Below are 24,772 nucleotides of genomic sequence, written 5' to 3' on the forward strand. Positions count from 1 at the left end.
ACCTGCAACCTGGTACATGCCCTTAACCAGGAATCAAACCATGACCCTTTAGTGCTCAGGCCGACGCTCTAACTACTGCACACACTGGCCAGGGTGCCACATATCATTTGAATGAAAGGATTAAGAGAAATCAATCATTGAAGAACATTTTATCTGGATTCTAGAGATTAGGATGGGCAGTAGTGACCACTGAAGCCATATATGACACTTCTCAAAACATTCGGCCTCAAGAGGCAGAGAGTAGTTGCTTTTAGCACATTTAAATAGCATCTAAGTATTTTGTGCTGACCCCAGAGCGTTTTAGGTCTTATTAAAAAATGATTCAGCTAAGAACAAAGAGACAGATGGAGACGTGTGTATACCCTCATACTCGCATGTCTTAAGGAATAGGCATGTGCTGAGTATGGAGATGTGTGATGAGACCCAGCTGAGACGAATGCAGCTCTGATGTGAAATGCCCTGGTGCCCATCTTTTGCATGTCACTGTGCTGCTCTCCTGGAATCTACCTGGTGTTTGTGTGTGTCGCTGGTGAAGGGGGAAAGGGAAGAGGAAAACCGTGTCTTGAGATTATGGCTCCCTATTAAGCTCTCTCTTATTTATTCTTCGTTGCTCTTCATGATAGATTAGAAATGCAGGGACATGTAAGACATGGCAAGGATTTACTCCTCTCCCATGTGCCCAAAGCTATCCTTGACTCATCCAGCCTTCAACCTTGCCTGCTTTGTCTGCCAGTGTGCCCAGCTCCCAATGTGTCAGAACCCCCCTTTCCCTCATTCTGTTAGAGCAGTTGGGTTATGGTAATTCTGACCAACCCCTTTCCCCAGTTGTAGTTATTCTTTGAAAGAGAAGGGTTAATCGTACAAAGAAATCTTACTAGTTTATTAAATTTTAGGCAGAAAAACTGCAGGGAAGTGGCTCACAATTCTGTGTTTCAGCATCATTTTTAGGAGCTTTTACAAAGTTCACAAGTTGTGGACCCACTTCCAGAGATTCTCACTTAATTGACATGGAGTGGGGCTGGAGTTCTCTTGAAAAATCTGAGTTCCCTAGGTGATTCTGATGTGCAATCGGGGCACATACTCAATTCCTAGTAAGGGCGCATTTCAAAGTCAGCCGATTGATGTTTCTCTCTCACAACGATGTCATCCCCCACCCCCCGCCCCGCTCGCTCCCTCCCTCTCACTTCTTTCCCCCTTTCTCTCTCTAAAATCAATAAAATAAATTTTTAAAAGATTGTGGTTTTTTATAAGAATAACAGAGTTTACCTGGTTGTCTATTTCCAAAGTCTCTTTAGATCCTAAGTCTCACATTGTAATAATCGTTTTTTTATTCAGCATTAACTGAGTGTATAGCACTTCTCTGAACTGCCAGAATTCTAATGAAAAGTATTTGATGTTACAGGAATACAAGCGCAAGTTAGCCAGAGTTTCCCTGGTGCGCAAAGAACTCAGGTCCCGGATCCAGAGCCTGCCGGACTTATCTCGATTGCCCAATGTCACTGGCAGCCACATGCACCTGCCCTTTGCGGGGGACATCTACAGTGAAGATTGACCAGCCTCTTTCCAGGGCCCAGGACTGTGTGGGAGATGGAGACAGGTTAGGTGGATAGTCCTGTAGCGTTATTTTTGTATATTGTTGAGAGAGTGACACTAACAAACAAAAAAATGACAAGTAATTTATAAAATTGTTTAAAATGTTGGTTTGTTTACTATTTTATTGGTAAGTTAACATGACTTAGTTTAAACAAAGTGATCTCTGTGTATTAATAAGCTCACAAATAGTGGTTATTTTCAAAAGCTCTTTTGTAAATTTTTTTGATCCAGGGCCTTGTGAGAAATTTCATGTTTCTATTTCTTTATGTATTTTCAAATGCTTTTCTTTGTTTTCTTCAGTATCTAATCACTATATAGTATGTAATTCCTGAAGGGTAAGAGTTAATCAGGACTTGGTTGAGACTTAATTATGGTATAATTAGGACTTGATTGTAGAAGGGACTAAATGTTTCAACTTAATCTTCACCCTTCTTCCCGACCAAAATATCATTTGTGTGCCTCTCAATGCCTTTGATTCCTTATTCCTTAGATGTCAGTAATTTAACACTAACCATGGATGTAATGTTTAGGATCAAATCAGAGCACCATAGGGGTTCTATTCCAGCTGCCAGTGTAGAACATGAGGTGTGTTAAGTAGGGGCCCCTTGGTTAAACTGTTTAGAAATAGTTGATCAGAGTAACATGAAATGCTTGGGAAATGTTGTAATGTTGACGTTTTGCTAAGAGGACAGCTTTCATTTAGCCAGATCAGTCTTCTTTTAACATATCGATCCCTTTAACATAAAGCCATCTGAGAGACTAAAAGAAACAAAGTAGTGATACTTTTATTATTCCTATAGCCTTTAACTTTAAAAGCAATGGTATTTTTAGCTCTAATATCTCAAGGACACAATATTCATTAATGTTCAATAAAGTAGCCTGGAACATTTTTAATGTTTCCTTAAGGTTTTTGAATGACTGTATATTTGGAAATTAAGCAGTGCTGCACTACAGGGTAGATCTGGTAAATACTATATTTGTATATTTAGAATTACCAAAACAAATGTACTTTTACCTTTCAACTTAACCCTGTGTGTTAGAGCAGTTGCATGCTCTCCTGCTTTCTTCTTAAATCACATTGTTAAGCTGTGGATTTGTACTCAATAATGACTTAGGATAAACATTTTTTTCATTCATTACTTTACATATTAGACATTTTCCTTTTTGTTGTAAGCAGATTCAAATTAGATAGTCAATAAAACATCTTTAAATCTGCAAGCCAATTCTGTCTCACTAGTCTGAATGGCTTCGCTCTTTCTTCCTCAGTATGAGAGAGTATAAAAAGAATTTATATGTGAAGAAGGCAAATCTTTATTTTTAATAGCCAGTAGTTCTGGAAACAGTGCTTCTAACAATTTAACCTTTCTCCAGAGCAGACACATGTAAGTGGTTCCCATTCATCTGGCTTCTAGTCCAAAGCTTTTTAGTTACCTTGTGGGAGTTGGGGCACATGTTCTCACAGAAACAATTATAGTTAGGTTCCGTGTGAACACCACCACAGAAAACTCACTGGGAACCTAACCCACTTAATCATGGATATAATTCATGTTGACATAATTAATGTAGTTGACAAATGATGTGCAGTAGTCAGACTCATACATTGAGGTGTCTGTCTTGTGTCCCCCTGTCCCTCTGTAGGATATGTAAGAAAAAGATTCAGCTTGGTAGATGAGTGTAACAAATGCACAATTATAAAAACCTAGTTATAACTGTTTTAAAAGTGTATCATGTAAGTTAGGTTTTTTTGTTAAAGTGAAAGCAAAAACTTGTATTTTAATTTATTTTCAAACTCTTAACCTTATTTATGATATGCTAAGGTGGTGATTTATTCACTCAAAATATTTTTTTTTCCACTTAAAACTAATTTATAAACTGTGTATGCCTGGGAAGCTTTGAAATCTATTAGAAATTTGTTGGAATATTTTCACCATTTAAGACAGACTTCTGACTTAGATACTGATTTTAATGCCAGTGTCTGCTTTAAATATTTATTATAAAAATGCATTATTTTTTTAAAGAGCTTGATGCAATTTGTGATAAGTGATAGTACTCAACCTGAATCTGACCCCCAATCCCACCCTATGACCAATCCTTCTCAAATCTTTGGTTGTTGGTTAATTCACTGACTGTGAACACAAATGATATGGTGTGGTTTAGAAGTTACATTTTCAGCCTTATGATAGTTAAAACATGGTAAGCCTTAGTAGTAAGTAGTCTTCTTTTCTAAAAGGTAGATTACTTCTCAAGAAATGGGCTTAGATGTGGGTATTATAATACCAAATTCTAAATCATGAGCATTTTCTCCACTGTGCATGTGAGGCAAACCATGTATCTTTGAGTGCAGTTTGGCCTGGCCCCTCAAAAGAAAAGTGTAACGCCCCACTTGCATAGGGGTGCTGTAGTGTGAATGGATACCATCACTCTTTTCTCCACAAACAGTGACAGCTGTCTGGAGTGGCAGTCTGAGCAGATTCCCTGGCGTTCCCTCTGCTCCTTCCATCACTACAGTAAGTAAAGAACCACGTGGGCAGCCGGGAGTCAGATCGGCTGTGCTCAGTAGCCAGCCTCCCCTCTGGGAAGAGTCCAGATGCAGCTGTTCTGGCACCTTCTCTCACAGGCACTCTGAACCATCAGGGCTTTTCTATAGGAACTCCTTCAGAATCAACAAAAGCTGGGATGACCTAGCCATCTTGATTTGCAAAATTAAAAGAACAAAAACTAGGTTGTCAGTTGTCACTGTAGATGAGCAACACTCAATCTGAGTGATTGAACTGGTTCTGAGAAATCTTTAGAATGAAGAAACTCAAGTACAAATTAGTTGGGAAAGTTAGAATGTCCTTTCTGAAATTTCCATTCTAAAAATTGACATTATATGAAATAACATAAGCTACTAAACTGCTTTGTATTCTATTAAGAAATAGCTCCTAAAGGTAAAATATTGTTTCATAGTTGCGCTATATAAAGCTTTTTTAAAAAGTGTAAACCCAGTTCTCTGTGTTGAAAGGGAGCATTGAGTTACCTACTGAATTTATACAGAGGATTTGTTTCCACCTGTAATTCCAGCCATCCACACGAGTGTTCTTTTTTTTATTTGTTTTTATAAGCAAATGCAAAGTTTATTGGGAGGGGACCCAAGTGGGTTGCCGCACATATGAGTGTTCTGACGTGGCAATAGCACATGGGAAGATGAAGTTTCCCTGTTTCTTTACCCCTATTTGTTTGGCTTTATCTGATGACAATATAAAATGTTCTTAATAAAGTTTTATGTTCTTTTTGAAATGTGTAGCTTATTTTTGTGAATCTGATTGATCGGATATAGGGTGGGGAGGGAGAGATTAATGGACTGGGAGGGAAGGAAAGTGTTGGAAGTATTCAGCGACGGAGGTGGAGAAACTGCTGAAGGAGATTCCTTTTGCTTGGCCAGTGGTTCCCAAACTTGAGAGAACATCAGAATCACCCGGGGGCTTATTAAACCAGAGCTTCTGGGGTAAGATCTGATTGTTTGCATTCCTAACTATTTGGTGTTGATACCACTGGGACTATATTTTGACAACCATGTTCTAGACCAACTTTTGAGGTCTATGACTTGCTTGACAATTTAAAATTCCAGGCAATTCCAGGAGATATGATAATAAAGTATGGGTTTTACAGTTCATTATATAGCAAGTTCCTTATGGGCAGAGGACAAGACCAAATCTTCTGTTGTGACCTCCTGCTCAGTAGTGCTTAAGTGTTTTTGAATAAACAGACTCACTAGTAGCTTAAACTCCTTCTTTGGAGCACAGGCCCTCTCACCACACCTTGCATTTAGAGCACAATGGGGGAATACTTGAAATCTGGGAATCTCTGGCAGTGTTGGCCAAATTTCTTCGATAAGACTCACTTGGGACGTTTGCATATGGCCACATACCAACTGAACCAGAACTTTCTGTGATTCTTATTTAGAAATTCTGGGAGATGTAGTCCTCTTGGCCAGTGCTTCAGTTCTCCATTCCTGGATGGGAGAATTACTTAGCTCTATATACTGTATATGTAATTCCAAGATACTAAAGCAAAAACCCAAAGCATGGATGCTAAGCATTCTGAACTTAAGATCTTTATGTGAGCTTTGTGTGATCTTTTCCTAAGTTCAGAATAAATAATGAAACAACTAATCTGAAATGACCATGATCTAATGATCTCTCTGGAGACTTTATATTTTTAAAAGTTAAGGATTCAAAGACATACTTTAAATATAAATTACTAGAGGCCTGGTGCACAAAAATTTGTGCATTCAGGGGGGTCCCTCAGCCGGGTCTGTGCCCTCTTGCAGTCTGGGACCCCTCGGGGGATGTCCACCTGCTGGCTTAGCCCCGCTCCCTGGGGGATCGGGCCTAAGCTGGCAGTCAAGACATCCCTCTGGCAGCCCGGGAACCCTCGGGGGATGTCCACTTGTCAGTGGGGAGCAGTCCTAAGCTGTAGTCGGACATCCTTAGCGCTGTTGAGGAGGTGGGAGAGGCTCCTGCCACCACTGCTGTGCTGGCAGCCATCTGCCTGGCTTGTGGCTGAGCAGAGCTCCCCCTGTGGGAGCGCACTGACCACCAGGGGGCAGCTCCTGCATTGAGCATCTGCCCCCTGGTGATCAGTGTGTGTCATAGTGACCAGTCATTCCCAGTCTTTCTACTGTTAGGGTCAATTTGCATATTACCCTTTTATTATATAGGATAGAGGCCTGATGCATTGGTGGGGCTGGCTGGTTTGCTCTGAAGGGTGTCCCAAATCGATGGGGGTCCCGGTGGGGTGCCTGGCCAGCCTGGGTAAGGGGCTGATGGCTGTTTGCAGGCTGTTCAAGCCCCCCAGTGGGGACCCTCAGCCCATGGGTGTGTGGCCAGCCTGAGTGAGGGGCTGAGGGCCATTTTCAGGCTGCCCACAGCCCATTCAGGGTGGGGGTTCCCATTGGGGTGCCTGGCCAGCCTGGGTGAGGGGCTGATGGCTGTTTTCAGGTTGGCCACGCCCCCCCCATGACCCAAACTCCCAGCCTCTCCTTTTTTTCTGGGATTTATTTATCTTCTATAATTGAAACTTTGTAGCCTTGAGCGGAGCCCAAGGCAGGGCAGGTGGGAAGCTTAGCTTCCTCCATTGCCAGGGGCAACCCAAGCCTCTTGGCTCGCTCCAGCTCCATGGCTGCCGCCATATTAGTTGGGTTAATTTGCATACTCGCTCCTGATTGGCTGGTGGGTATGGCTTGAGTATAGCAGGACAGTTAATTTGCATGTTTCTCTTTTATTATAGAGGATATCTATATCCTATGCATATGTGTATAACTGCATATTAAAGTTAGTAAGAAAGCCTGTGCCAGTTTGGCTCAGTGGATATAGTGTCAGCCTGCCAACTGGAGGGTCCTGGGTTCAATTCAGGTCAAGGGCATGTACCTTGGTTGCAGCCTTGATCCCCAGCCCTGGTTGGGGAGCATATGGGAGGCAACCAATCAATGTGTCTCTCTCACATAGATGTTTCCCTCTGTCTCTCCTTCTATTTCTCCTCCTCCCTTCCACTCTCTCTAAAAATCAATGGAAAAATATCCTTGGGTGAGGATTTACAAAACAAAATTAGTAAGAAAATATTCTCTAAAAAACGGATAGTCCTGAAAAGATAAGTATGAAAGATTTCATATCAAGACAAGGTTTTATGTCCACACTATAATTTTAATATTCTCTTTAGAGATGCCCAAACCCTTCTGCCAAATAGAAAAGAAAGTCAAGAATACATAGTGTCCTTTATTTGCCACTGAGGTAAACAGCTCCCGGCCTAGGAGTTCCTACTTTTACTTCTTCTTACCTCCCAGTCATGCAGTTGGAGAGGATGTTAGTTCTAAATCTAGTGTGAACAAGTGGGCTAAGGAATTTGAATTTAACTACCATAATTGAGGAATATTTGCAGAGCGCTTACAGGCACTTAGGGACAGTCAAGCAGGAAACTACAGGGTCACCAGCACTGTAGGAAGAGTGGCCCTCAATGCAGTGGGGCTGGACCATGTGCAAAGGCCCACGGCCGGCAAGAAGATGGTACATTCCGAGAACAACAGAGCTCATATGCCTGGGTAAGTGAACAGAAGAGCAGAGAGTTCAAGAGAAACATGTTCCAGTGAGAAGTTAGCCAGAAAGGTACAGTACCTACCGTGACCAAAGTATTATGGTAGGTGCTGTGGACATGAAGGGAAGACCCAGCTGCTGCAGCCTGTGGCCCGCAGTCTCAGAATAATGACTCTCACCAGCCCTCTTTGATGACACTAGTTAGTGTAATTTCACTTTACATGACTACAAGACTAACTCGCTAATAACCTTGGCCGCCCAGTTTACCAAGCCCTAATGGAAGAAAAACAAGTGTTAAACTTGTAGCAACAGAGAGGCTTAGAAACAGATTATAGTTTAAAATATCTACATTCTTTATTTAAAGGTGTGTTTTTTCAAAAACAAACAAACAATGTTGCGCCCAGGCTGATGGCTCAGTTGGTTGGGCATTGTCCTGTACACCAAAAGGTCAGTGCGATTCCTGGTCAGGGCATATACCCAGGTTGAGATGCTTATGGGAGGCAACTGATCGATGTTTCTCTCCCTCTCCCTTCCTCTCTAAAATCAATAAACATATATATTTTTAAAATTACCTACAAGGACTTTTCATATGTTTTTGATTCTCAGAATCACCCTGAGAGATAGGCAGGTTTTAGTTATTCATTCTAATGAGGTATTTTCTCCATAAATACAGAATACTGCCAAGAAAAGTTTGCTTTTAGACCCTAGTTTTTAAAAAGCTGTTTTTCTGGTAACTTTAGTTTCAGAAATTACATTAAACATTTCTTATTTCCATAAGTCCATCCTTTACAAAGAAGATAAGAAATTTCTGAAGTCCACCTTTGAATTCTTTTTGGATTCACTCTGGCTAAGTAACATTTTTAGTTGAGAGAAGTGTTTCTTTGTTTTGTTCACATTTTTTGAGGAGCAAGTGGGTGTTGAGTGTCCAGATGTAGGTGTTCTGAAAAGAAACATAAAACTACACTTAGGAATACTGACAAAGGACAATTTAAAAAGTATTCTTCCTGCTTAGCCTAAATGACTGCTATCAGACACGTTTTCCACTCTTCTGTATTATGGCCATATATGAGCAGTGGCTGTACCCGGCAGTCACTCCCAAAAACCTCCTCACTAAGTAAGCTACAAGCAACATTTAGTTGGTATATTGGGTGGTTCTGGAAGCTTCTATCACACCTGAAAGAGAAGGCTAAAGGTAAAGTGTCATCAGGTTTGAGTTCTCTTTAAGTCTGACATCAAGACTCATGACAAAGCTAAGCAATGACTTTGAAGGATCTCAACCTACACATGTAGGTACCATTCCGTTGTATCTTCCCCTGAATGGAAGCTCCACAGGGCAGGCACTCTGTACTAATTGTATAGTCCAGTGCTTTCTAACAGTGCCAGGCACAGAGGAGGCCCTCTATATATATTCACTCCATAAATGATTCCCCATCTGGTATGTGTATATTTATGCCTCATTCTATTTTATTCTTTCCACTTGTGTTTCATCCTGAACCTTTATTTGGGGTTTGTCAGCCTGACCCCTCTTCTGCCTCCCCATCTATAAGATAAATGTGAAATATTTTCCTCAGTCCTGCATGTCTAAGAAGCAGTCTGGTCTAAATGAAAGTGAATTCTTTTAAATACACCAAATTTTCTTTTATCTACTTTTATCCAATAAAGTGGAAGCTTCCATGATGAATTCCTATCATACCAAATAACAAAACAATTAAATTAAGAATATAGAGAAAACTGGCCTTGAGATTTAATTCTTATCCAATAAATCCAACATTAAAAAAACTCAATTCAGAAAGCAGAGAATCCAGTCCTTCCTGAATTTCGTTAAAATGTGCCCAGTCATAGTTAACTCAGTATCGTTTGACAAATCCCTATTTAGTTACATCTTCACAGGAATTTATTAGAGGAACTAACAAGAACAAAGATTTAGAGCAGGAAAGTAAATGGTGAGTTGTTCAGTTTTGCTGACACACAGGATACATTAGGCAAAGTAACACAGGCAGACAGATTGGTGCCAGGCAGTGAGGGCTGGAGAGCCTGCTACATGCCCCAAATGGTGCTTCTAATCAGAGCTGTGATTCAGGAGATCAGACAGGAAGATTAATCAAAAGGGGAATAAAGACCTGAAGAGATAGCGGCAGTAGGGATGTAAACACCATGAAAGTAGAACAATAGAAACTGGCAGCTGACCGGACAAGGACCAAGGCAGTGGTTGTCAACTGAACTTGCCATTTCAGGTCAGAATGTCTAGAAGGGCATGTTTATTCACAGAATAAGGAACTTGAGGATGGGCAGGTTTGAGTAGTCAGCCGTGGGGACCTGTAGGGGGTGAAGTGGGTATATTTAGCATGCAGCTGGGAACAGGGAGAGGTTGCAAGTAGAGGAATTTGCCTGGAAGTCATGCAGAGGTGACAATGAAAGCTATAGGAGAATATGAGACTAGAGAAGAAAAGGATATGGAGGAAAAAAGAGGGCCAAGGCAAGTTTGGGCACTGTACATAAGAGGAAATTGGAAAAAATACTCAGGAGTTAACACTGGCAATTCAAATAATTAATGAATTAATTACCTGAAAGTCAACGCTGGGCTCTTGCCTTTGGAACCAGACACCCTGTGATTTAGGTTTGCAGAACCCAGAGACTTTCTCTCTGGGGTCTTCAGGCCGAGTTTCCTCGCAGGAGTGGCAGGATTGCTCCTCAGTGCTGACAGAAAGCTTCTGCTCTTTCCATGATGTTTCACTGTTTTGTTGCATGTTTTACAAGTAATCAACTACCATAAAAAGAAGACATATGTGGCGTGATTTCTCTTAAAATTTAGTCCAATAAAGTACGTGTTCCTTAAATTCTTATATGCAAGGGAGCAGACCAGGTACTACAGGGTGAGTAACAGAGGCTGACCTCAGGGAGCTTGTAATCTTGCAGCAGGAATCAGACCAAACACAAATTTAAAATGAGAAAATCTCCAATAAAAAATGAATGGCTAAACTTGTGTAATTTAAAACACCTTTTAAAGATAATAAAGTCTCTACTTTCTCAATGTAAAACCATGTGTGGGGGTCATGGAGGAGACTGGGAATAATACCCCTTAACACCTGGATGGTTCAATGTATCTTCTGATGCTCGTCTCTATTAGTAAACCACAAGTAATTTGATTTTGGTTGTTTTATCCATTTTATATCTCCAATACTTAGCATTATATGGCATAAGATAGACCCTCAATAAAGGTTTAATGAATGAACATAAGATGTACTTACTTTTGTTGGGCATAAACGTAAATACATACTCTAACATGGAAGAGGGGATGACTGAAAAAGTGACAAATGCCTAACAAATAAGCTACTGTTGTTTGAAGAAAAGGACTATTAACTGAAAAAATAATTTAGTAGTAGCTGCAGTTCAGGTGAAGTCACATTGGTCTGCTCAAGAAATCCTCCAATTTGTAAAAATAATTGTGGTCAACAATGAGATCTGAGAACAATTGAGAGCTCATGATACGTGATTTTAAGTAGTTGTAAAAAGCAAAAAGAAGCTGTACACTTGCTGAAACAGTAATCACTAGGAAAAAAAAAAGTATATATTTTGCCAATCTCAATATACTACTACAAAACTCAGTTATGTTCAGGTTGATTCTCTTCATTTTGAGTGAAAGTCTGGAAACTGAAATCTTACCAGTACACTTTTGGAGTCTTTGTACTTTTTCACAATTTTTGCTTCTTTAAAACTGAGTGTACAATTTCTTGCTTCTCGATTAAGAAGTTTCTGTATTCTTGGTGTCAGTTTGGGCTTGGGTTTGAGGCGTACTCGAGAATTATCCAGAATCAGCAACTGGAAACAGTATGGGCATGTTTCTTCAAAAGTGCTTTTAGCATCTAAAATTATACAAATGAAACTCATGATTCAATAAATTAGAATACTTTTTTTTACCTCAAACTGCCAATTTTATAAATGTAAAAAGGAAAGGTATATTATCATTTAAGCAGATATACATTATCCTTAAGCAAACTCAAACTATGAGAATTTATTAAAAGATAAACTGGCGATGATTTATTTTGCAAAACACTATCACTGTATCCATTCATTCCTTTTAGCAACAGACAGGTAATTCCCCACTCTCTTGCTCCTTACTTGTACTGAGTATAAAAGGCTGCATGTCTCACCTATTTTTCAAACACATTGATCACAAAATATAAGTTTACTATGACTTTGTTTCTTTTTAAAATAATTTTGTGGCTTGTGGGCTGGGCTTTGTCTGCAGGTAGCTCTCTTAGTATAAAGTAACAGACAACAGACTTGCCCAGACCCTTTATGCAATCAAGAAAGCATTCCCTGACCAGGCTAGGATGTGGAGACACAAATATGGGAGTGAAAGAGTTGCTCTCTTTAAAGAACTCACGTCCGGGAGCCCTAAACAAATGAAGGTAAGACTGGTAAGAACTGTAACAGAATATGATGTAAATGCCCTGGAAATTATTAAGCTGCCTGGACCAGCCAACCACACTATAAAGAGAAGACTTCTCAAAGTATGTCATGGATGACTATACATTCTATCTACATTTGGAGATGGCACCCATGAAAAGTAAGGAGCTTTCCGGGAGAAGTACAGTGAAAAAGAAAGCATGGCTATGGAGGGAAAGGGGAGGGCATGAAGGTGATGCAGCGGAAAAGGAAGGTGAGCACAGCATCTATTTATTCAGTGAATATTTTTTTTAAATAATATTTTTATTGAGTTCAGAAAGGAAGGGAGAGGGAGAGAGAGAGAGAGAGAAAAAAACATCAATGATGAGAGAGAATCATGGATCGAGCCTGCAACAGGGCATGTGCCCTTGGCTGGAATCGAACCTGCGACCCTTCAGTCTGCAAACCGACACTCTAGCTCAGGGGTCCTCAAACTACGGCCCGCGGGCCACATGCAAATACAAATATTGTATTTGTTCCCGTTTTGTTTTTTTTTTACTTCAAAATAAGATATGTGCAGTGTGCATAGGAATTTGTTCATAGTTTTTTTTAAACTATAGTCCGGCCCTCCAACGGTCTGAGGGCCAGTGAACTGGCCCCTGTTTAAGAAGTTTGAGGACCCCTGCTCTAGCTACTGAGCCAAACCATCCAGGGCTATTCAGTGAATATCTATTGGTGAGCAATGTGCTAAGTCCTAGGGACACAACAGGACTACAAAGAGCTAAGCACCATGCTTGCAACTCATCTCTGCCAAATGTAAAATTCATTCCTATTTATTGAGTGACTGTTAAGCGTCAGCACTGTTCTCGGAGCTGGAGACACAGCAGTGAACAAAGGACAGTTTGTGGAAAAAGACAATAAGTATAACAACAGCTAATGTTAAGTGCTGGGAAGAAAAAACAAAGGCAGGAAAAGTAAATGGGGAGTGGGGATGGAGCTGCTGTAATCCTAAACAAGGCAGGCAGGGAAGGCTTGGGGGTGGGGGTGTGTGTGTGTGACATTTGCAGAGACCATAGGAAGTGAGGGCCGAACCCAAGCAGACGTGAGGTCAGGCAGGAGGAAGGGTGAAGGCAGTGAACCAGCCTAGTGTGGTTCGAGTTAAGTGAACAAAAGGGAGAGCAGGTCAGCGAGATGATGCCACCTGTGACGTGAGGCTTTGTCCTCCCTTCACAAGATTGTCACTTTCACTCTGAGATGGGAAGTTGAGAGCTTACCAGCCTCACTTTGGCTGCTGGACTGAGAATGGCCTGCGGAAATGCATGGGAGCTGCTGGCAATAACCTGGGAGAAAGACTGGTGGCTGGGACCCGGCCTTAGATAGCTGTGGTGAGAGGCGGCTAGAGGACGGGTATATTGCAAAACCAGGGCATGTTGGTTCGGGAAGGGAGTCAAGACTGGCTGATTACAAAGAGGAGTTATTTGCTGCAATGGGAAGACTTGTGTTGGGAGATAAAGCTTAGGTTTTGCCTTCAGAGACATTCAAAAGTTGCAAGAAGGCATCAGGATGTGTCTAGAGCCCGGGGGAGAGGTCTGGGTTGGGGGATATAAATTTGTTAGTGCTCAGGATACAGCATTTAAAAGCCGTGAGACTGGATGACAAACTGTCACCCAGGAGGTGAGTGCAGCTAGACCAGAGGTCCCAGGGCAGAGTCCTGGACGCTCCAACATTGTAGAGGCTGGGGAAGCCAGGAGGGACGTTACAGCAGCTCCAGACGGACTGGCTAAAGAGGTAGGAGAGCTGTGAAGTCAAGTGAGGAAACTGTTTCGAGAGATTAGTCAAGGTGTCCAATCCCGCTAATAGGTCAGGCCAGGCCAGGCCCATGAAGCCCGGGAAGGGGCGCGCGGCAGTGGGGGGATCAGGTTTCTCTCGTCGCTCATTCTGAGTGCTACGCGGGACGGAGGGGCGCGGGCGAGGCGACCCTGACCCGCAACCCACGGGCGTTCTCCCTACCGTGTGACGAACTGAAGGCCCAGCTGCAAAAGAGAAAGAGGCCGTGAGGAACGCGGGCACACCACCCCGCCGCGCTCCCGCTCCCCGCGTCCCGGCCTTACAGGAGATAGCGGGCCTGGCCCGGGCAGCGAGCCTGCAGTTTCCGCGCCGCAGCCTCGAGGTAGTGCTTCTGTCTCATCGCCACCACAGTCCCACCGCGACACAAGGAGACACCGGAAGCTGGGCTCCCGGCGTGTTGGACTTTGGCGTCCGGATACACGTTCCGTCCGGAAACGGGCGCCCTCGATGAGGCGTTCCGGTCGCTTTGGCTCTGTCCCGCGCGGTCCGGCTCTCTCCTCGGCCCCGCCCCTCTCCCCGGCCCCGCCCCACTTCCGCTCCCGCCCCCGCCTGGCCCCGCCCCTGGCCCGTGTGGTTCGGCTGTCTCCCCGCCCAGGCTCCGCCCCTGCCCCTGCCCCGCTAGGGCCCAGCGAGAACTCTCCGCGGACCGGAGCCTGCGCGGAGCCGCCTCACCCGGCAGTGGTAGCGATGTCAGGAGCGGAGTCCCACGGTTCCTCTGCCTTTCCCTCCCGACAGTCCCTTTCTGATGCCCCAGTTGTCATTTCCTCAGCCCTCGTCGCCCTCTAATTCGCGAGCCGGGCCGAGGCAGGTGGATGCAGGGACGCAAGGGGACCTCCAGCCCAGCCGACTTTAGGCACCTACACGAGAGAGCTTTTTTGTTTTCTTTTTCTGCTTTTAATTGAAGTGAAATTCACCCAACATGAAGTTAACCATTGTAAGGTGAAAATTTGGTGGCGTTTAGTACATTTACAACGTTTCGCAAATACCAACGTTATCTAGTGCGGAAACTTCTATCGCCTTGAAAGGGAACCCCAGCCCGGTTTAGCAGTTGCTCCCATTCTCCCCTCTTTCCCAGCCCCTAGCAGCCACTAGTCGGCTTTGTCTCTGTGGATTTACCTACCGTGCACATTTCATATCGTGGAATCATACTTGTGATCTTTTGTATCTGGCCTCTTCTACTTAGTGTAATATCTTTGAGGTTCTTCAGCTTGTAGCATATATTAGAACTTCAGTCCTTCTTATGGCTGAATAATATTACATTGTATATAACACGTTGTTTATCCATTCATTTGTTGATGGACATTTGATTGTTTCTACCTATTGGCTATTGTAAATAGTGCTGCTATGAACACAAACATGTATTTGTTTGAGTACTTCTTTTCTTTTCTTTTGGATATATACCTAGGAGTGAAATTGCTGGGTCAAATTGCATGTGCCCTTGACTGGAAATCGAACCCAGGACCAGTCCGCAGGCCGGTGCTCTATCCACTGAGCCAAACCAGCTAGGGTTTGCTCAGATTTTTTAATTATTATCCAAAGGAAGGTTAGTCCACCATTTCCAAAAATTAGAACCTCATTATACTCTCCTGACTACTTATATATTTGCAATTTTCCATAATTTTAAACAGAAGAATGAGGGGAAAATGGTTGTATGCATGTCTTAATTTTTCTCATCTCATTAATCCGAAGGCTGAAAATTAGTTTCCTTCTCTTGACATGGCAGTTTAAAAAGTAAAATGAATAAAAAGGAAAGTTGTCAAAACGTTTGATGTGGGGGGTGTGGGAAGAACCACAACCCTAGCTGCTAGGAAGGAAGGAAACCTGTTATAGGTTTGTTCCACCACATGCAGTTCCTGAGAGTCACCAGCAGGGGGAAAACGTTCTGTTTCCTACGGGTCCCAGCGCATCGCCGCGAATTCCTTAACCCAAGGAAAGAAGGCGAGAGCGCCGGGCTCATCTCGGTCGGTGCACGGAGGGAACTGGCCTAGAGGGGTCACTCGGACCGCAAAGACCTCGCGAAACGGAGTCTACCTATTCCCAGAGGCCGTCCCTTTCGAGGCACACGGGTAACTTGGCTGGAACTCCCAGCTGACCTCTCAGCCCCACACTCAGGACTGCAGCAGCTCAGAGCCGCCTCCAAAGCGGCCCCAGCGGCGCAGGCAGGAGAGGCAAACCCTCGTCCGGTTCCCAGGTGAGCCCGTGCCCGAGTGCGAGCGGGATCCAGGTGAGCGTGCGCCCGAGTCCGCGAGTGACCAGGTGAGCCCGCGTCCGGGTCCGGAACGGAACCAGGGGAGCCCTCGTCCAGCCACTCTAGCATCTTGGTGGAGTCGGGTCGCAGGACTCGAGCAGTCAGTGGGCAAAATGGGTTGAAGCCGAGAACGAAGCCCGCTGGTGGTTCACGACACGGGCCTGGGCACAGCTGTGTGTTCCAGGGCCGGGGGGGTGGGGGGGTTGGGGGGGGAGAGACAGGAGATCAGAAAGGACCTCCTCCCACCAAGTGCGCTCATAGGATCACCCTTAAAAATGAGCCCTGCTAATGAGGTGCTGTGCGCGGGTGGGCGGGAGATGGTTATTTCATTAATAAGTGCTGGACATGCATCGCTTTCTGGAGCACCTTGGCTACCCCGTGTATTTGGAACCGGCGGCAGAGCCTGGGTCTGTGCCCCTGAGTTTTTGAATGACTGCGTGGGTAAATGACAAGCGACAGACGGGAAGAAATACCACCACTTCAGGGGATATTTTAAGATTGAAAGTCAGTGGATACTGAAGCAGTGAGAGAGACTGGAAAAGGAAAGCAAGAACAGAGAGATAAGAAGAAAAGATACAGGAAGTCTAAGAAAGAAACCGAGTGGACACAGAGCCCGGTGGACCCCACAGCTCGGTGGGGCGCACAGGTTAGGGGCAGAGCGCTGTCCGGATGGACATCTCTGAGAAGGGGGGTTGCGGGGGGGCGGGGCTGGGGGGAGGAGCCTGACCCTGAACAAGATCATTGGAATCCGAGGAGGCCATTGGTTAAGAATCCATTGGTTATCGCTCAAATTTTAAGGTTGTCATGGTAGGAATAAAAACGTATGCAACGGGTAGGCAACAAGTTTTCTTTTGACAAATGATCAAGTAAGATATACACATTTAATTGGATTAGGAGAGAAGTTGTAAGGAGTTCGTGATTTTCTATACCCTCATGAACATTCACAGAAGATCTCTAGAAAAGCATTTACTGTAAATAATTAGACTTTGAAATTGGAATTGTTGCAAAACAGCACAATTATTACCCTGTCTTAATAATACTGTATGTAGTAGTATGTCAGTTATAAAGGGGTGGGCAAAGGGGGAGGAGTCTGCAACCAGGGTTGGTGTCCTTGACCAGAATTGAGCCAGGAACCCTTTGGTCCACAGGTCGATGCCCTATCCGTTGAGCTAAACTGTCTAGGGCCCTATTCTTGTGTTTTAAAACTTGCCTATTTACTTGGTGTTTTTAAACTTTGGAATGGGGAGGAAAAGACAGGCTACGTGTCCATGAATCAGACATGGCAATAAAGCCTCAATTATTGGAGAGGGATCCTTAACTGAATGGGAAATAAGAAACTGAGGGGGAAGATATGGTGACCCCACTTGCACTGTGTGTACTATTTCTTCCTAAATGGCGGGGGGTTCAGAATAGGCAGTCAAGCTTAGTTTTGGCTAACATAAATTAAAAGTATTTTTCTCAGTAAGTGTTTATATGGAAGTATTAAGTAGCCTCTTAACACTTTCTCTTAAGGCCCCAGGGACTGACTCCTAGCATCTTAGAGGCAAAGTACTTGTCACGAAACCTTTTACCTTAAATCTTGCTTTAGTATATTTTATATGGCTCTAAGAGAACTTACCAATTAATCAGGATATGTGCTATTAGTTATATTTTTAAAAAACAGGAAATGTCACATTGTAGGCTATGGGATTCCTTCTGTTAGTTGTTCACATTTGAGCCTATGGACACTGGGAAAACCAGCTGATCGTTTTAAGTAAGATAGAGGTCCATGGTTTTGTTTGTGTGTGTTTTTAATATAAACACTCTGGAAGCAGGCAGTCCCCTGGCTGGTGTAGCAGCTACTCTATCTCCCCAGGAACCTAATTTTTCTCTTTCTTTCTGCTATTCTTGTAACTGGAACTAAGGTTTGGCTGCCTGCTGCCACGAAAGCCAAACTTGTGAGACAAGTGCTGGTGTAAAAGGAAGGAGGTTTATTCAAGTGTCAGCATCTCAAGAAGATGAGGGACTCTTGTCCAAAGCCCATCTCACCATCTCAGTCAGGCAGAGGTTTTTATAAGGAGGCAGAGGGAAAGCGAACAAAGAAATCAAGGGGAGGGGTTGAAAAGTTCTCTACGTGCAGGCCGGCATAGTACATCCATCCGGAGAAGGACCTTGAAACGGGGCAAGTGATGTGCGGCATCCTGGTCTTCATTATCCTGGTTCTCTGTCATCCTGGTTCTACAGTTGGAACTGGGATGACTGAAGGTCAGAGTCTGTACCTTCTGAAGTTAGTTCCTAAAATTTTTATACAAACATGCTGTTTATCTACAAGCTACATATTAGTCAGAGTCAGCATGTATAGAAACAAACCATGTGAGGAGAGGCCTGGCCAATCCTCAACTATTCCAGTGGCCCCACTGAGGTGTCAGTCATGTGCATGAAGCCACCTTGGATGGACCTGCTCCAGCTGAGCTCCAGTTGACACAATGTGGAACACAAGAACTAAGCCCTGCAAAATTATAGATTTGTCAGAAATAAATCACTGCTAAATTGTGCTGAAACACAATCAGTTGGCCCCCCTCCTCCAAAATGGCAAGATCGCCAAGAAGTGAGGTTCATTGGTTGGGCCTTTGGCCTCACTGGACATGGTAGATAGAAGTCTGCTACCCTAGAGGAAGGGGATGGCTATCTCAGGGGGGAGGGGGGTATCAGTTGTCCTTAGTCACCAGTCTCCTGGTGGCAGCTTGGAGCAGGAAAGGCATCTCTAGGACCTCAGGAAGAAGGTCATATGGGATCATTACTCTTGCCCTTTGGCATTACAGTAGGTCCTCAGGTTACGTCGGAGATCTGTTCCTATGGCGCCAGGTAACGTGATTTTCGCCCTAAGTCAGAACCCACCTGCATAAGCACCTACGTCACTCACATGGAGCACATACACAGCAGTAATGAAGTGAAACAGTAAAAAAAATTTAAAAGAAAGATAACAATTCCTGACCTTTACTTGTGCTAAATAAATAATAAAAAACATAAAGCACATATGTACATACATCAAAATGACGGAACTTTTTTTTATATAAATAAATGGGAGATGGCGACGTAACCACTAAACAACGTACATCGAGTTCCCCGTACCCTGAGGACTGCCTGTACTGCAGTTGGACCACCCACAGGGGTCCTGTGTTCATCCTCAGCCCTTCTTCCTGGGCTCCTAAGAGTCTCTGCATACATGACCTCAGGCTGCCTCAGGCTCACTCTCTGAGCACATGGTGAGCACACAGGTCCCTGATGCTGTCAGGTCACCTGGCTCCTGTTCTCAGAGAAGTCTAATTGGATCAGTTCATCATCCAGCAAGGCTACTGCAAGGTCATTGCTGTGCTCTGAATTGGCTGCACATCCCGTATTCCCTTTATCCAGTCAGCCCTGTCTGGAATGGGACATGGACCCTTGAGCTCTTGAAGTCCTGGTTACACCCCTTCCTGGCTGTGACCTTGAGCAGGCTTTTTCACTCTTCACCTGAGTTTTCTCATTTTGTAAAACTGGTACCAACTCTGTAAGGTTATTGTGAAGATTAAAGAGAGAGTGCTTGTGAATACTAGCATGTGCTCAATAAATGGAAGCCATAACTGTTACTGTTTTAACTTACATAAGCAACTGTGTGCTTTCTTTGTGGACTTGATGATCTTGAAAAGTTATACTATCAAGTGATACTTTCCTAGAGCCTGTCATAAAATGAGAATTCTTCTCCACTGAAAACTTTATTTTCACTGATGTTACTACATTTAAAAGCTTTTAAAAAAAATACTGTAAAACTTGTTTCAAAATCATGAATGGAGAGAAACATTATCTGATTATGTTTGCAGCAAAACAGCATCAGAATGTTACCAGCGATTGGACCTGAGTTCAGCATTGTTGACGCATGTATTTGATACTTTTTGTGGGTGTTTATAGTGAGGACAGGTTTGCCATTCTGCTTATGATGTGCCTTTAAAAGTACTACTTGCCTTATATGTTTCTTCCATAAAGATACATTTTTCACAGAGGACTTTTTGCCCTTTCTAGACTATAAAGCATCATGTAAATGTAGGTATCACAATAATTCTTTAGGTTGAACACACCCTTACTTGGTTATGACGTATCTTTTATTTTTTATTTATTTCTTCTTATTACTTTTATCCTCACCCGAGGACATGTTTGTAGATTTGAGAAAGAAAAAGAGAGAGAGAAACATTGATTGGCTGCCTCCTGCACACGCCTCAACTGGGGATCAAACCCGCAACCTGGGTATGTGCTCTGACTGGGAATTGAACCTGTGACTTTTTGGTGAATGGGACGACACTCCAACCAACTGAGCCACAGGGGCCAGGGCTATTTTTTATTTTGTAAGAGGTTATTTGAACCAAACTGATGACATATGCCAGGGAGCAAGATCTCAAATGCTCTCGACATATCTTTTTGTAATACCTAAGGGGCAGGTGGTACTGCATGTAGAAATTGAGGATTGATTTTGTGAGCCTGAGGCTGCCACAGGCTTTATAACCATTGGCCTGAGTACATACTCACATCCCAGGGCAGTCTGTTGATATGAGGCAAGGAAAAAAAATTGCTTTTTAAAAAAACAATTAATTTTTACTTGTTTATAAACTCATCTACTCTCAAAGTTCAGACAGGACTGGAAGGTATGTGACCTCCCCCTACCCCAGAATGTAGGCAACCATTGCTGAGTCTCTCACCCTCCTCACAGCAATTTTCTGTACACGAGCAAACGCATAATTTGTTTCTATTTTAATTCAAATGATGTCATGCTGTATATATTGTTATGGCATTTTTAAAAAACATACATACCTTTAGGTCTAGAATGTACTCTCATGGCAGCATATAGCACTCCATTTTATTCTTTTCCATTTCTTTTATTGATTGATTTTTTATTTTATTTTTTTAGAGAGAGGAGGAGAGGGTGAGAGAGAAACTTCAATTTATTGTTCCACTTATTTATACATTCATTGGTTGATTCTTGTATGTGCCCTGACTGGGGATCAAACCCACAACCTTGATGTATCAGGACGATGCTCTAACCAACTGAGCTACCTGGCCAGGTAACTGCTCCATAGCATCCCTTTGAGTGGCAGACCATGATTGACTAACCCCATATGACAATCATTTCCAAATAGACTATATCTAAAATTAAAAATTCTAGAATTTTTGAGTTACTAAAACATTTTTTTATTAATCCTCATTTGATGATATTTTTCCATTGATTTTTTTCCTTTTTTTTTTTTAGAGAGAGAGTGGAAGGGAGAGAGAGAGACAGAAAAACATCAATGTGAGAGAGACGTGGGCCCTGACCAACTAGGGCAGGGGATCGAGCCTGCAACTGAGATACATTCCCTTGACTGGAATCGAACCTGGGACCCTTCAGTACACAGGCAGATGATCTACCCACTGAGCCAAATTGGCTAGAGCAATGTGGTGGCCTTTAAAAGGCTAGAGTAGGGATAGTGCAGCCATCAGATTTACTGAAGGTGGACACGGTGTAGGGTCCCATCCTGCCATCATCACAATAGGATGGCGATGGCTACCATTAGCACATCCTCCACCCATCTGGGTGTTTCATGGGTCACATCCAGGCCCTCTGGGTGGCACAACTCCAGGGCATGTTCACATAGTGAATGGACGATGCAGGGAGGAGTGAGATTCCCACAGACTCCCACAACTGCACCCTAGAGCTCTGCATTGCCAGGACCCTGGTCCTGTTTTGGTGATAGTCCCTACAGGGCTGTGCCATAACCTCCACGTGTGTGTCTGTTTGCCATCTTTCCAGACTCCACGCTTACTAAACTTTGATCCTCAGTGCCTAGTACAGTGCCAGCACACAATTGGGTCTCCGAAGTGCTGGCTAATTGAATGAATAAACATGTCTGCAGGAGCTGGCGGTGGTGTGTGTCTGTGTGTAAATGTCAGGCGTTAGGGCTGGCCTTGTGTGGGGCTGCTGCCCGAAGGCTCAGCTAGGCAGGCGGAGAGGTGCCCGGCAGGCAGACCTCCTGTCTTCTTCTTTCCTGTACCCACTGCCTCCTAAGGCCTCTCTCTGCTGTCCCCTCTCGCTCTGACTTTACGTAGGACTCACTGTCCTCTCCTGAACTCCCTCCCACCCACAGCGTGAGGGGCCTTTCCCCAAATATTCTGGGGAATAACTGTCTCCATCTCACACAAGGGCGAGCGGATGTGTGAGATGGAGACAGTTATTCCCCAGAATATTCCTCCCAGGGAAGGTGGCATCTGCAGGTCAGCCACTGACTTGTGTGTGGTTCGAAAGGGTCTGGCCGAGCCCCAAAGTGATAGTTTAGAAAAATTGTGACTGGCCATTAATGATTAAAGAAACTAATTGTGTATGTGTGTGTGAGGAGGGGAGGGGTGCAAGGTGAATGGGGTGGGGAAAGGAAATTAAATGGACAACAAAAGCCAGACAGAATACCATTTTATTCATTTATTAATTTTCTTCCATTTATTTATATAACAGATTTTAGACAGGCTCAGGACTCGCAACCTCTGTGAGGTGAAGAAATTCTCTGAGACGCTGAGGGAAGTAGACTCCTCTCACAGAAGCGCCCTTACGTGCACCGAAGTCGTGCATGCCATTTAGGGCTTCACCAGTTGCCTGAGACTCCAAGTTCCTTGGCTCTTTGTCTGCAGGGGCGGAGGAGGGAGGATATCCTAGAGGTATCTGACTTCTTGAAAGACTATTACCACATTATAATTACTTTCCCCCTCAAAAGCTAATTAAAGCGCCCACAAAGCATTGAAATTTACTGAGTTGGGTCGAGTCACAATGCATAGAAGAATCTGTTGCCAGAAGCACATGAATGCCAGGTGAAGATTAGACAAACCTTATAAGAAAGATAAAAGGCATAGTTTTCACTTTGAACTTGAAAAATATCCATCCTGCACAGAAGCAAGTGGCCAAAGCTAAATGTAACAAAAACAAGAGACGGGGGTCAGAACTAGAGTCATAGGCAGCTGGAGCTGGGGGTGCAGGAGGGGGTTAGAAAGTGTGTAATGCATTTACCCTGTGGCATTTTTGTCCATTTATTCCATAATGCTGTCATATTTTCTTATGCTAAACCTAAATGCCGCCTTTATCATCATTTGACAGGGAAAAGCCGTGCACAGTACCCATGCCAGAGGCCACGGACCCCCGTGTGACTGCAGGGGAGGCAGAGGTTAGTGCAGCCGCAAGGTGGGAAGGGAGGCCAGGGAAGCTGAGAGGTCTTTCTCTCGGCGGAGGAGCCGGGTTTCCATCCTGAGGTTTCAGGGTCCTCGCCCTCCCAGGCACTGGCTGTGAGCGAGCACCTTCTCACAGAGGCCGGTTCCCTAGGATCTGCCGACTTGCTTTTCTCAACCATCAGTAACCCCTTGACTCGCCAGGGATTTTGCATGCAAATGTTCTGGATTAATAAATGTCAGTCCTTTACATCCCCATGTCCCGCGCCTTTGAACAGAAATTCCAAAGTTTACTATGTGTTGGACCTTACTCACCTGAATGGACTATTTTGTTTGGGGGCCCGAGGAGTGGCCATTCTCACTTTGGGAGGGGGTGCTGGTGGGCTCAGAGCAGTTCCAGGCACTGGCCTGCTTTCCTGTTTGCCTCCTCCTCACAGATCACAAAGGACAATGTGCATCTGCAGACCTGAGGCGGTTTAATGTGGCTGCTTTCTTCAAAATGAACATGTTACGTGCAGAAGCCATCTTTTCATACGATGCACAACGCTTTCTTTTTTTGTTTGTATTTTTAATTTAAGTGTTTTATTGTTGACACTATTGCAGATGTCCCCCACCCCCCCCCACTTTGCCCACTTCCCTCCAGCCCCCGCCCCCCTCCTGTGGCCCTCCCCACACTATTGTCTGTGTCCCTGGGCTATGCATATATGTTCCTTAGCAAATCCCTTCGCAGTCTTTATCCAGTCCCCCCGCAGTCCTCCCCTCCGACATTTGTCAGCCTGTTGCATGTATCCATGCCTCTGTTTGTTTGTTTTTGTTGTTTTTTTTTTAATTTCAGAGAGGAAGGCAGAGGGATAGAGAGATAGAAACATTGATGAGAGAGAAGCATCATTGATGGGCTGCCTTCTGCACGCCCCACACTGGGGATCCAGCCCGCACCCCGGGTATATGCCCTGACCAGGAATTGAACCGTGAGCTCTTGGTTCCTGGATTGATGCTCAACTACTGAGCTACACCGGCTGGACTCTGATTCTGTTTTGTTTACCAGTTTGTTTTGTTCATTAGATCACATAGAAGTGAGATCATGTGATATTTATCTTTCTCTGACTGGCTTATTTCGCTCAGCATAATACTCTCCAGTTCCCTCCATGTTATCTCGAAGGGGAAGAGATCCTTCTTTTTCACAGCTGCACAGTATTCCATTGTGTAAATGGACCACAGCTTTTTTATCCACGCGTCTACTGATGGGCACTCGGGCTGTTTCCAGATCTTAGCTTTTGTAAATAATGCTACTGTGAACATAGGGGTGACAACATTTTCTTAAATGACAGAAAAACATTACCTTTTCCTTCCTTTCTGCATTATCCATGTCCTTTTATTTATTTTTTTAATCTTTATTGTTGAAAGTATTACATATGTTCCCCTCCCCCCA

At 43.9% G+C, this 24,772-nt stretch overlaps 2 protein-coding genes across 5 annotated transcripts in view; one reads left to right on the top strand and one right to left on the bottom strand.

Annotated features, from left to right (window-relative positions):
- Window positions 1-4,872, top strand: part of RPRD1A (regulation of nuclear pre-mRNA domain containing 1A) — a 39,871-nt gene extending 34,999 nt beyond the window's left edge. The window contains exons 7-8 of one of the 2 annotated variants that reach the window (XM_036321921.1): window positions 1,403-1,597; window positions 4,033-4,872. In XM_036321921.1, coding sequence (XP_036177814.1) covers window positions 1,403-1,552 — 150 coding nt within the window. In that variant the 3' untranslated portion in view covers window positions 1,553-1,597; window positions 4,033-4,872. Of the gene's footprint in view, window positions 1-1,402 lie in introns of both variants that reach the window. The other variant, XM_036321920.1, reaches the window with a different exon arrangement.
- A 3,261-nt stretch (window positions 4,873-8,133) lies between these two features.
- CUNH18orf21 (chromosome unknown C18orf21 homolog) lies at window positions 8,134-14,393 on the bottom strand. Of its 3 annotated transcripts, XM_036322904.1 has the most exons (5): window positions 14,165-14,372; window positions 14,064-14,086; window positions 11,328-11,527; window positions 10,229-10,428; window positions 8,134-8,604 (listed from the first exon to the last, which is right to left on the bottom strand). In XM_036322904.1, the coding sequence occupies exons 1-5, from the start codon at window positions 14,239-14,241 to the stop codon at window positions 8,451-8,453; spliced, it is 654 nt and encodes a 217-aa protein (XP_036178797.1). In that variant the 5' UTR covers window positions 14,242-14,372; the 3' UTR covers window positions 8,134-8,450. The 3 variants fall into 3 exon arrangements, with proteins under 3 accessions (XP_036178797.1, XP_036178796.1, XP_036178798.1); XM_036322903.1 differs by lacking the exons at window positions 14,064-14,086; window positions 14,165-14,372 and adding an exon at window positions 13,328-14,057 and having other exon boundaries at window positions 11,328-11,483; XM_036322905.1 differs by lacking the exon at window positions 10,229-10,428 and having other exon boundaries at window positions 8,512-8,604; window positions 14,165-14,393.
- Window positions 14,394-24,772: the final 10,379 nt, after the last annotated feature.

The sequence above is a fragment of the Myotis myotis genome, unplaced genomic scaffold, assembly GCF_014108235.1.
Source record: "Myotis myotis isolate mMyoMyo1 unplaced genomic scaffold, mMyoMyo1.p scaffold_m19_p_9, whole genome shotgun sequence".
Classification (NCBI taxonomy): Eukaryota; Metazoa; Chordata; class Mammalia; order Chiroptera; family Vespertilionidae; genus Myotis; species Myotis myotis.

Bases quoted from the DNA above. Each gene is read 5' to 3' on its own strand.
- CUNH18orf21 (XM_036322903.1), bottom strand. From the start codon at position 13,591: ATGTCTCTGAAGGCAAAACCTAAGCTTTATCTCCCAACACAAGTCTTC. The intron at 11,484-13,327 runs GTAAGCTCTCAA...TACTGTTTCCAG, and splicing joins CAGCAGCCAAAGTGAGGCTG to TTGCTGATTCTGGATAATTC. The intron at 10,429-11,327 runs GTAAGATTTCAG...TTTTTATGGTAG, and splicing joins AAGACTCCAAAAGTGTACTG to TTGATTACTTGTAAAACATG.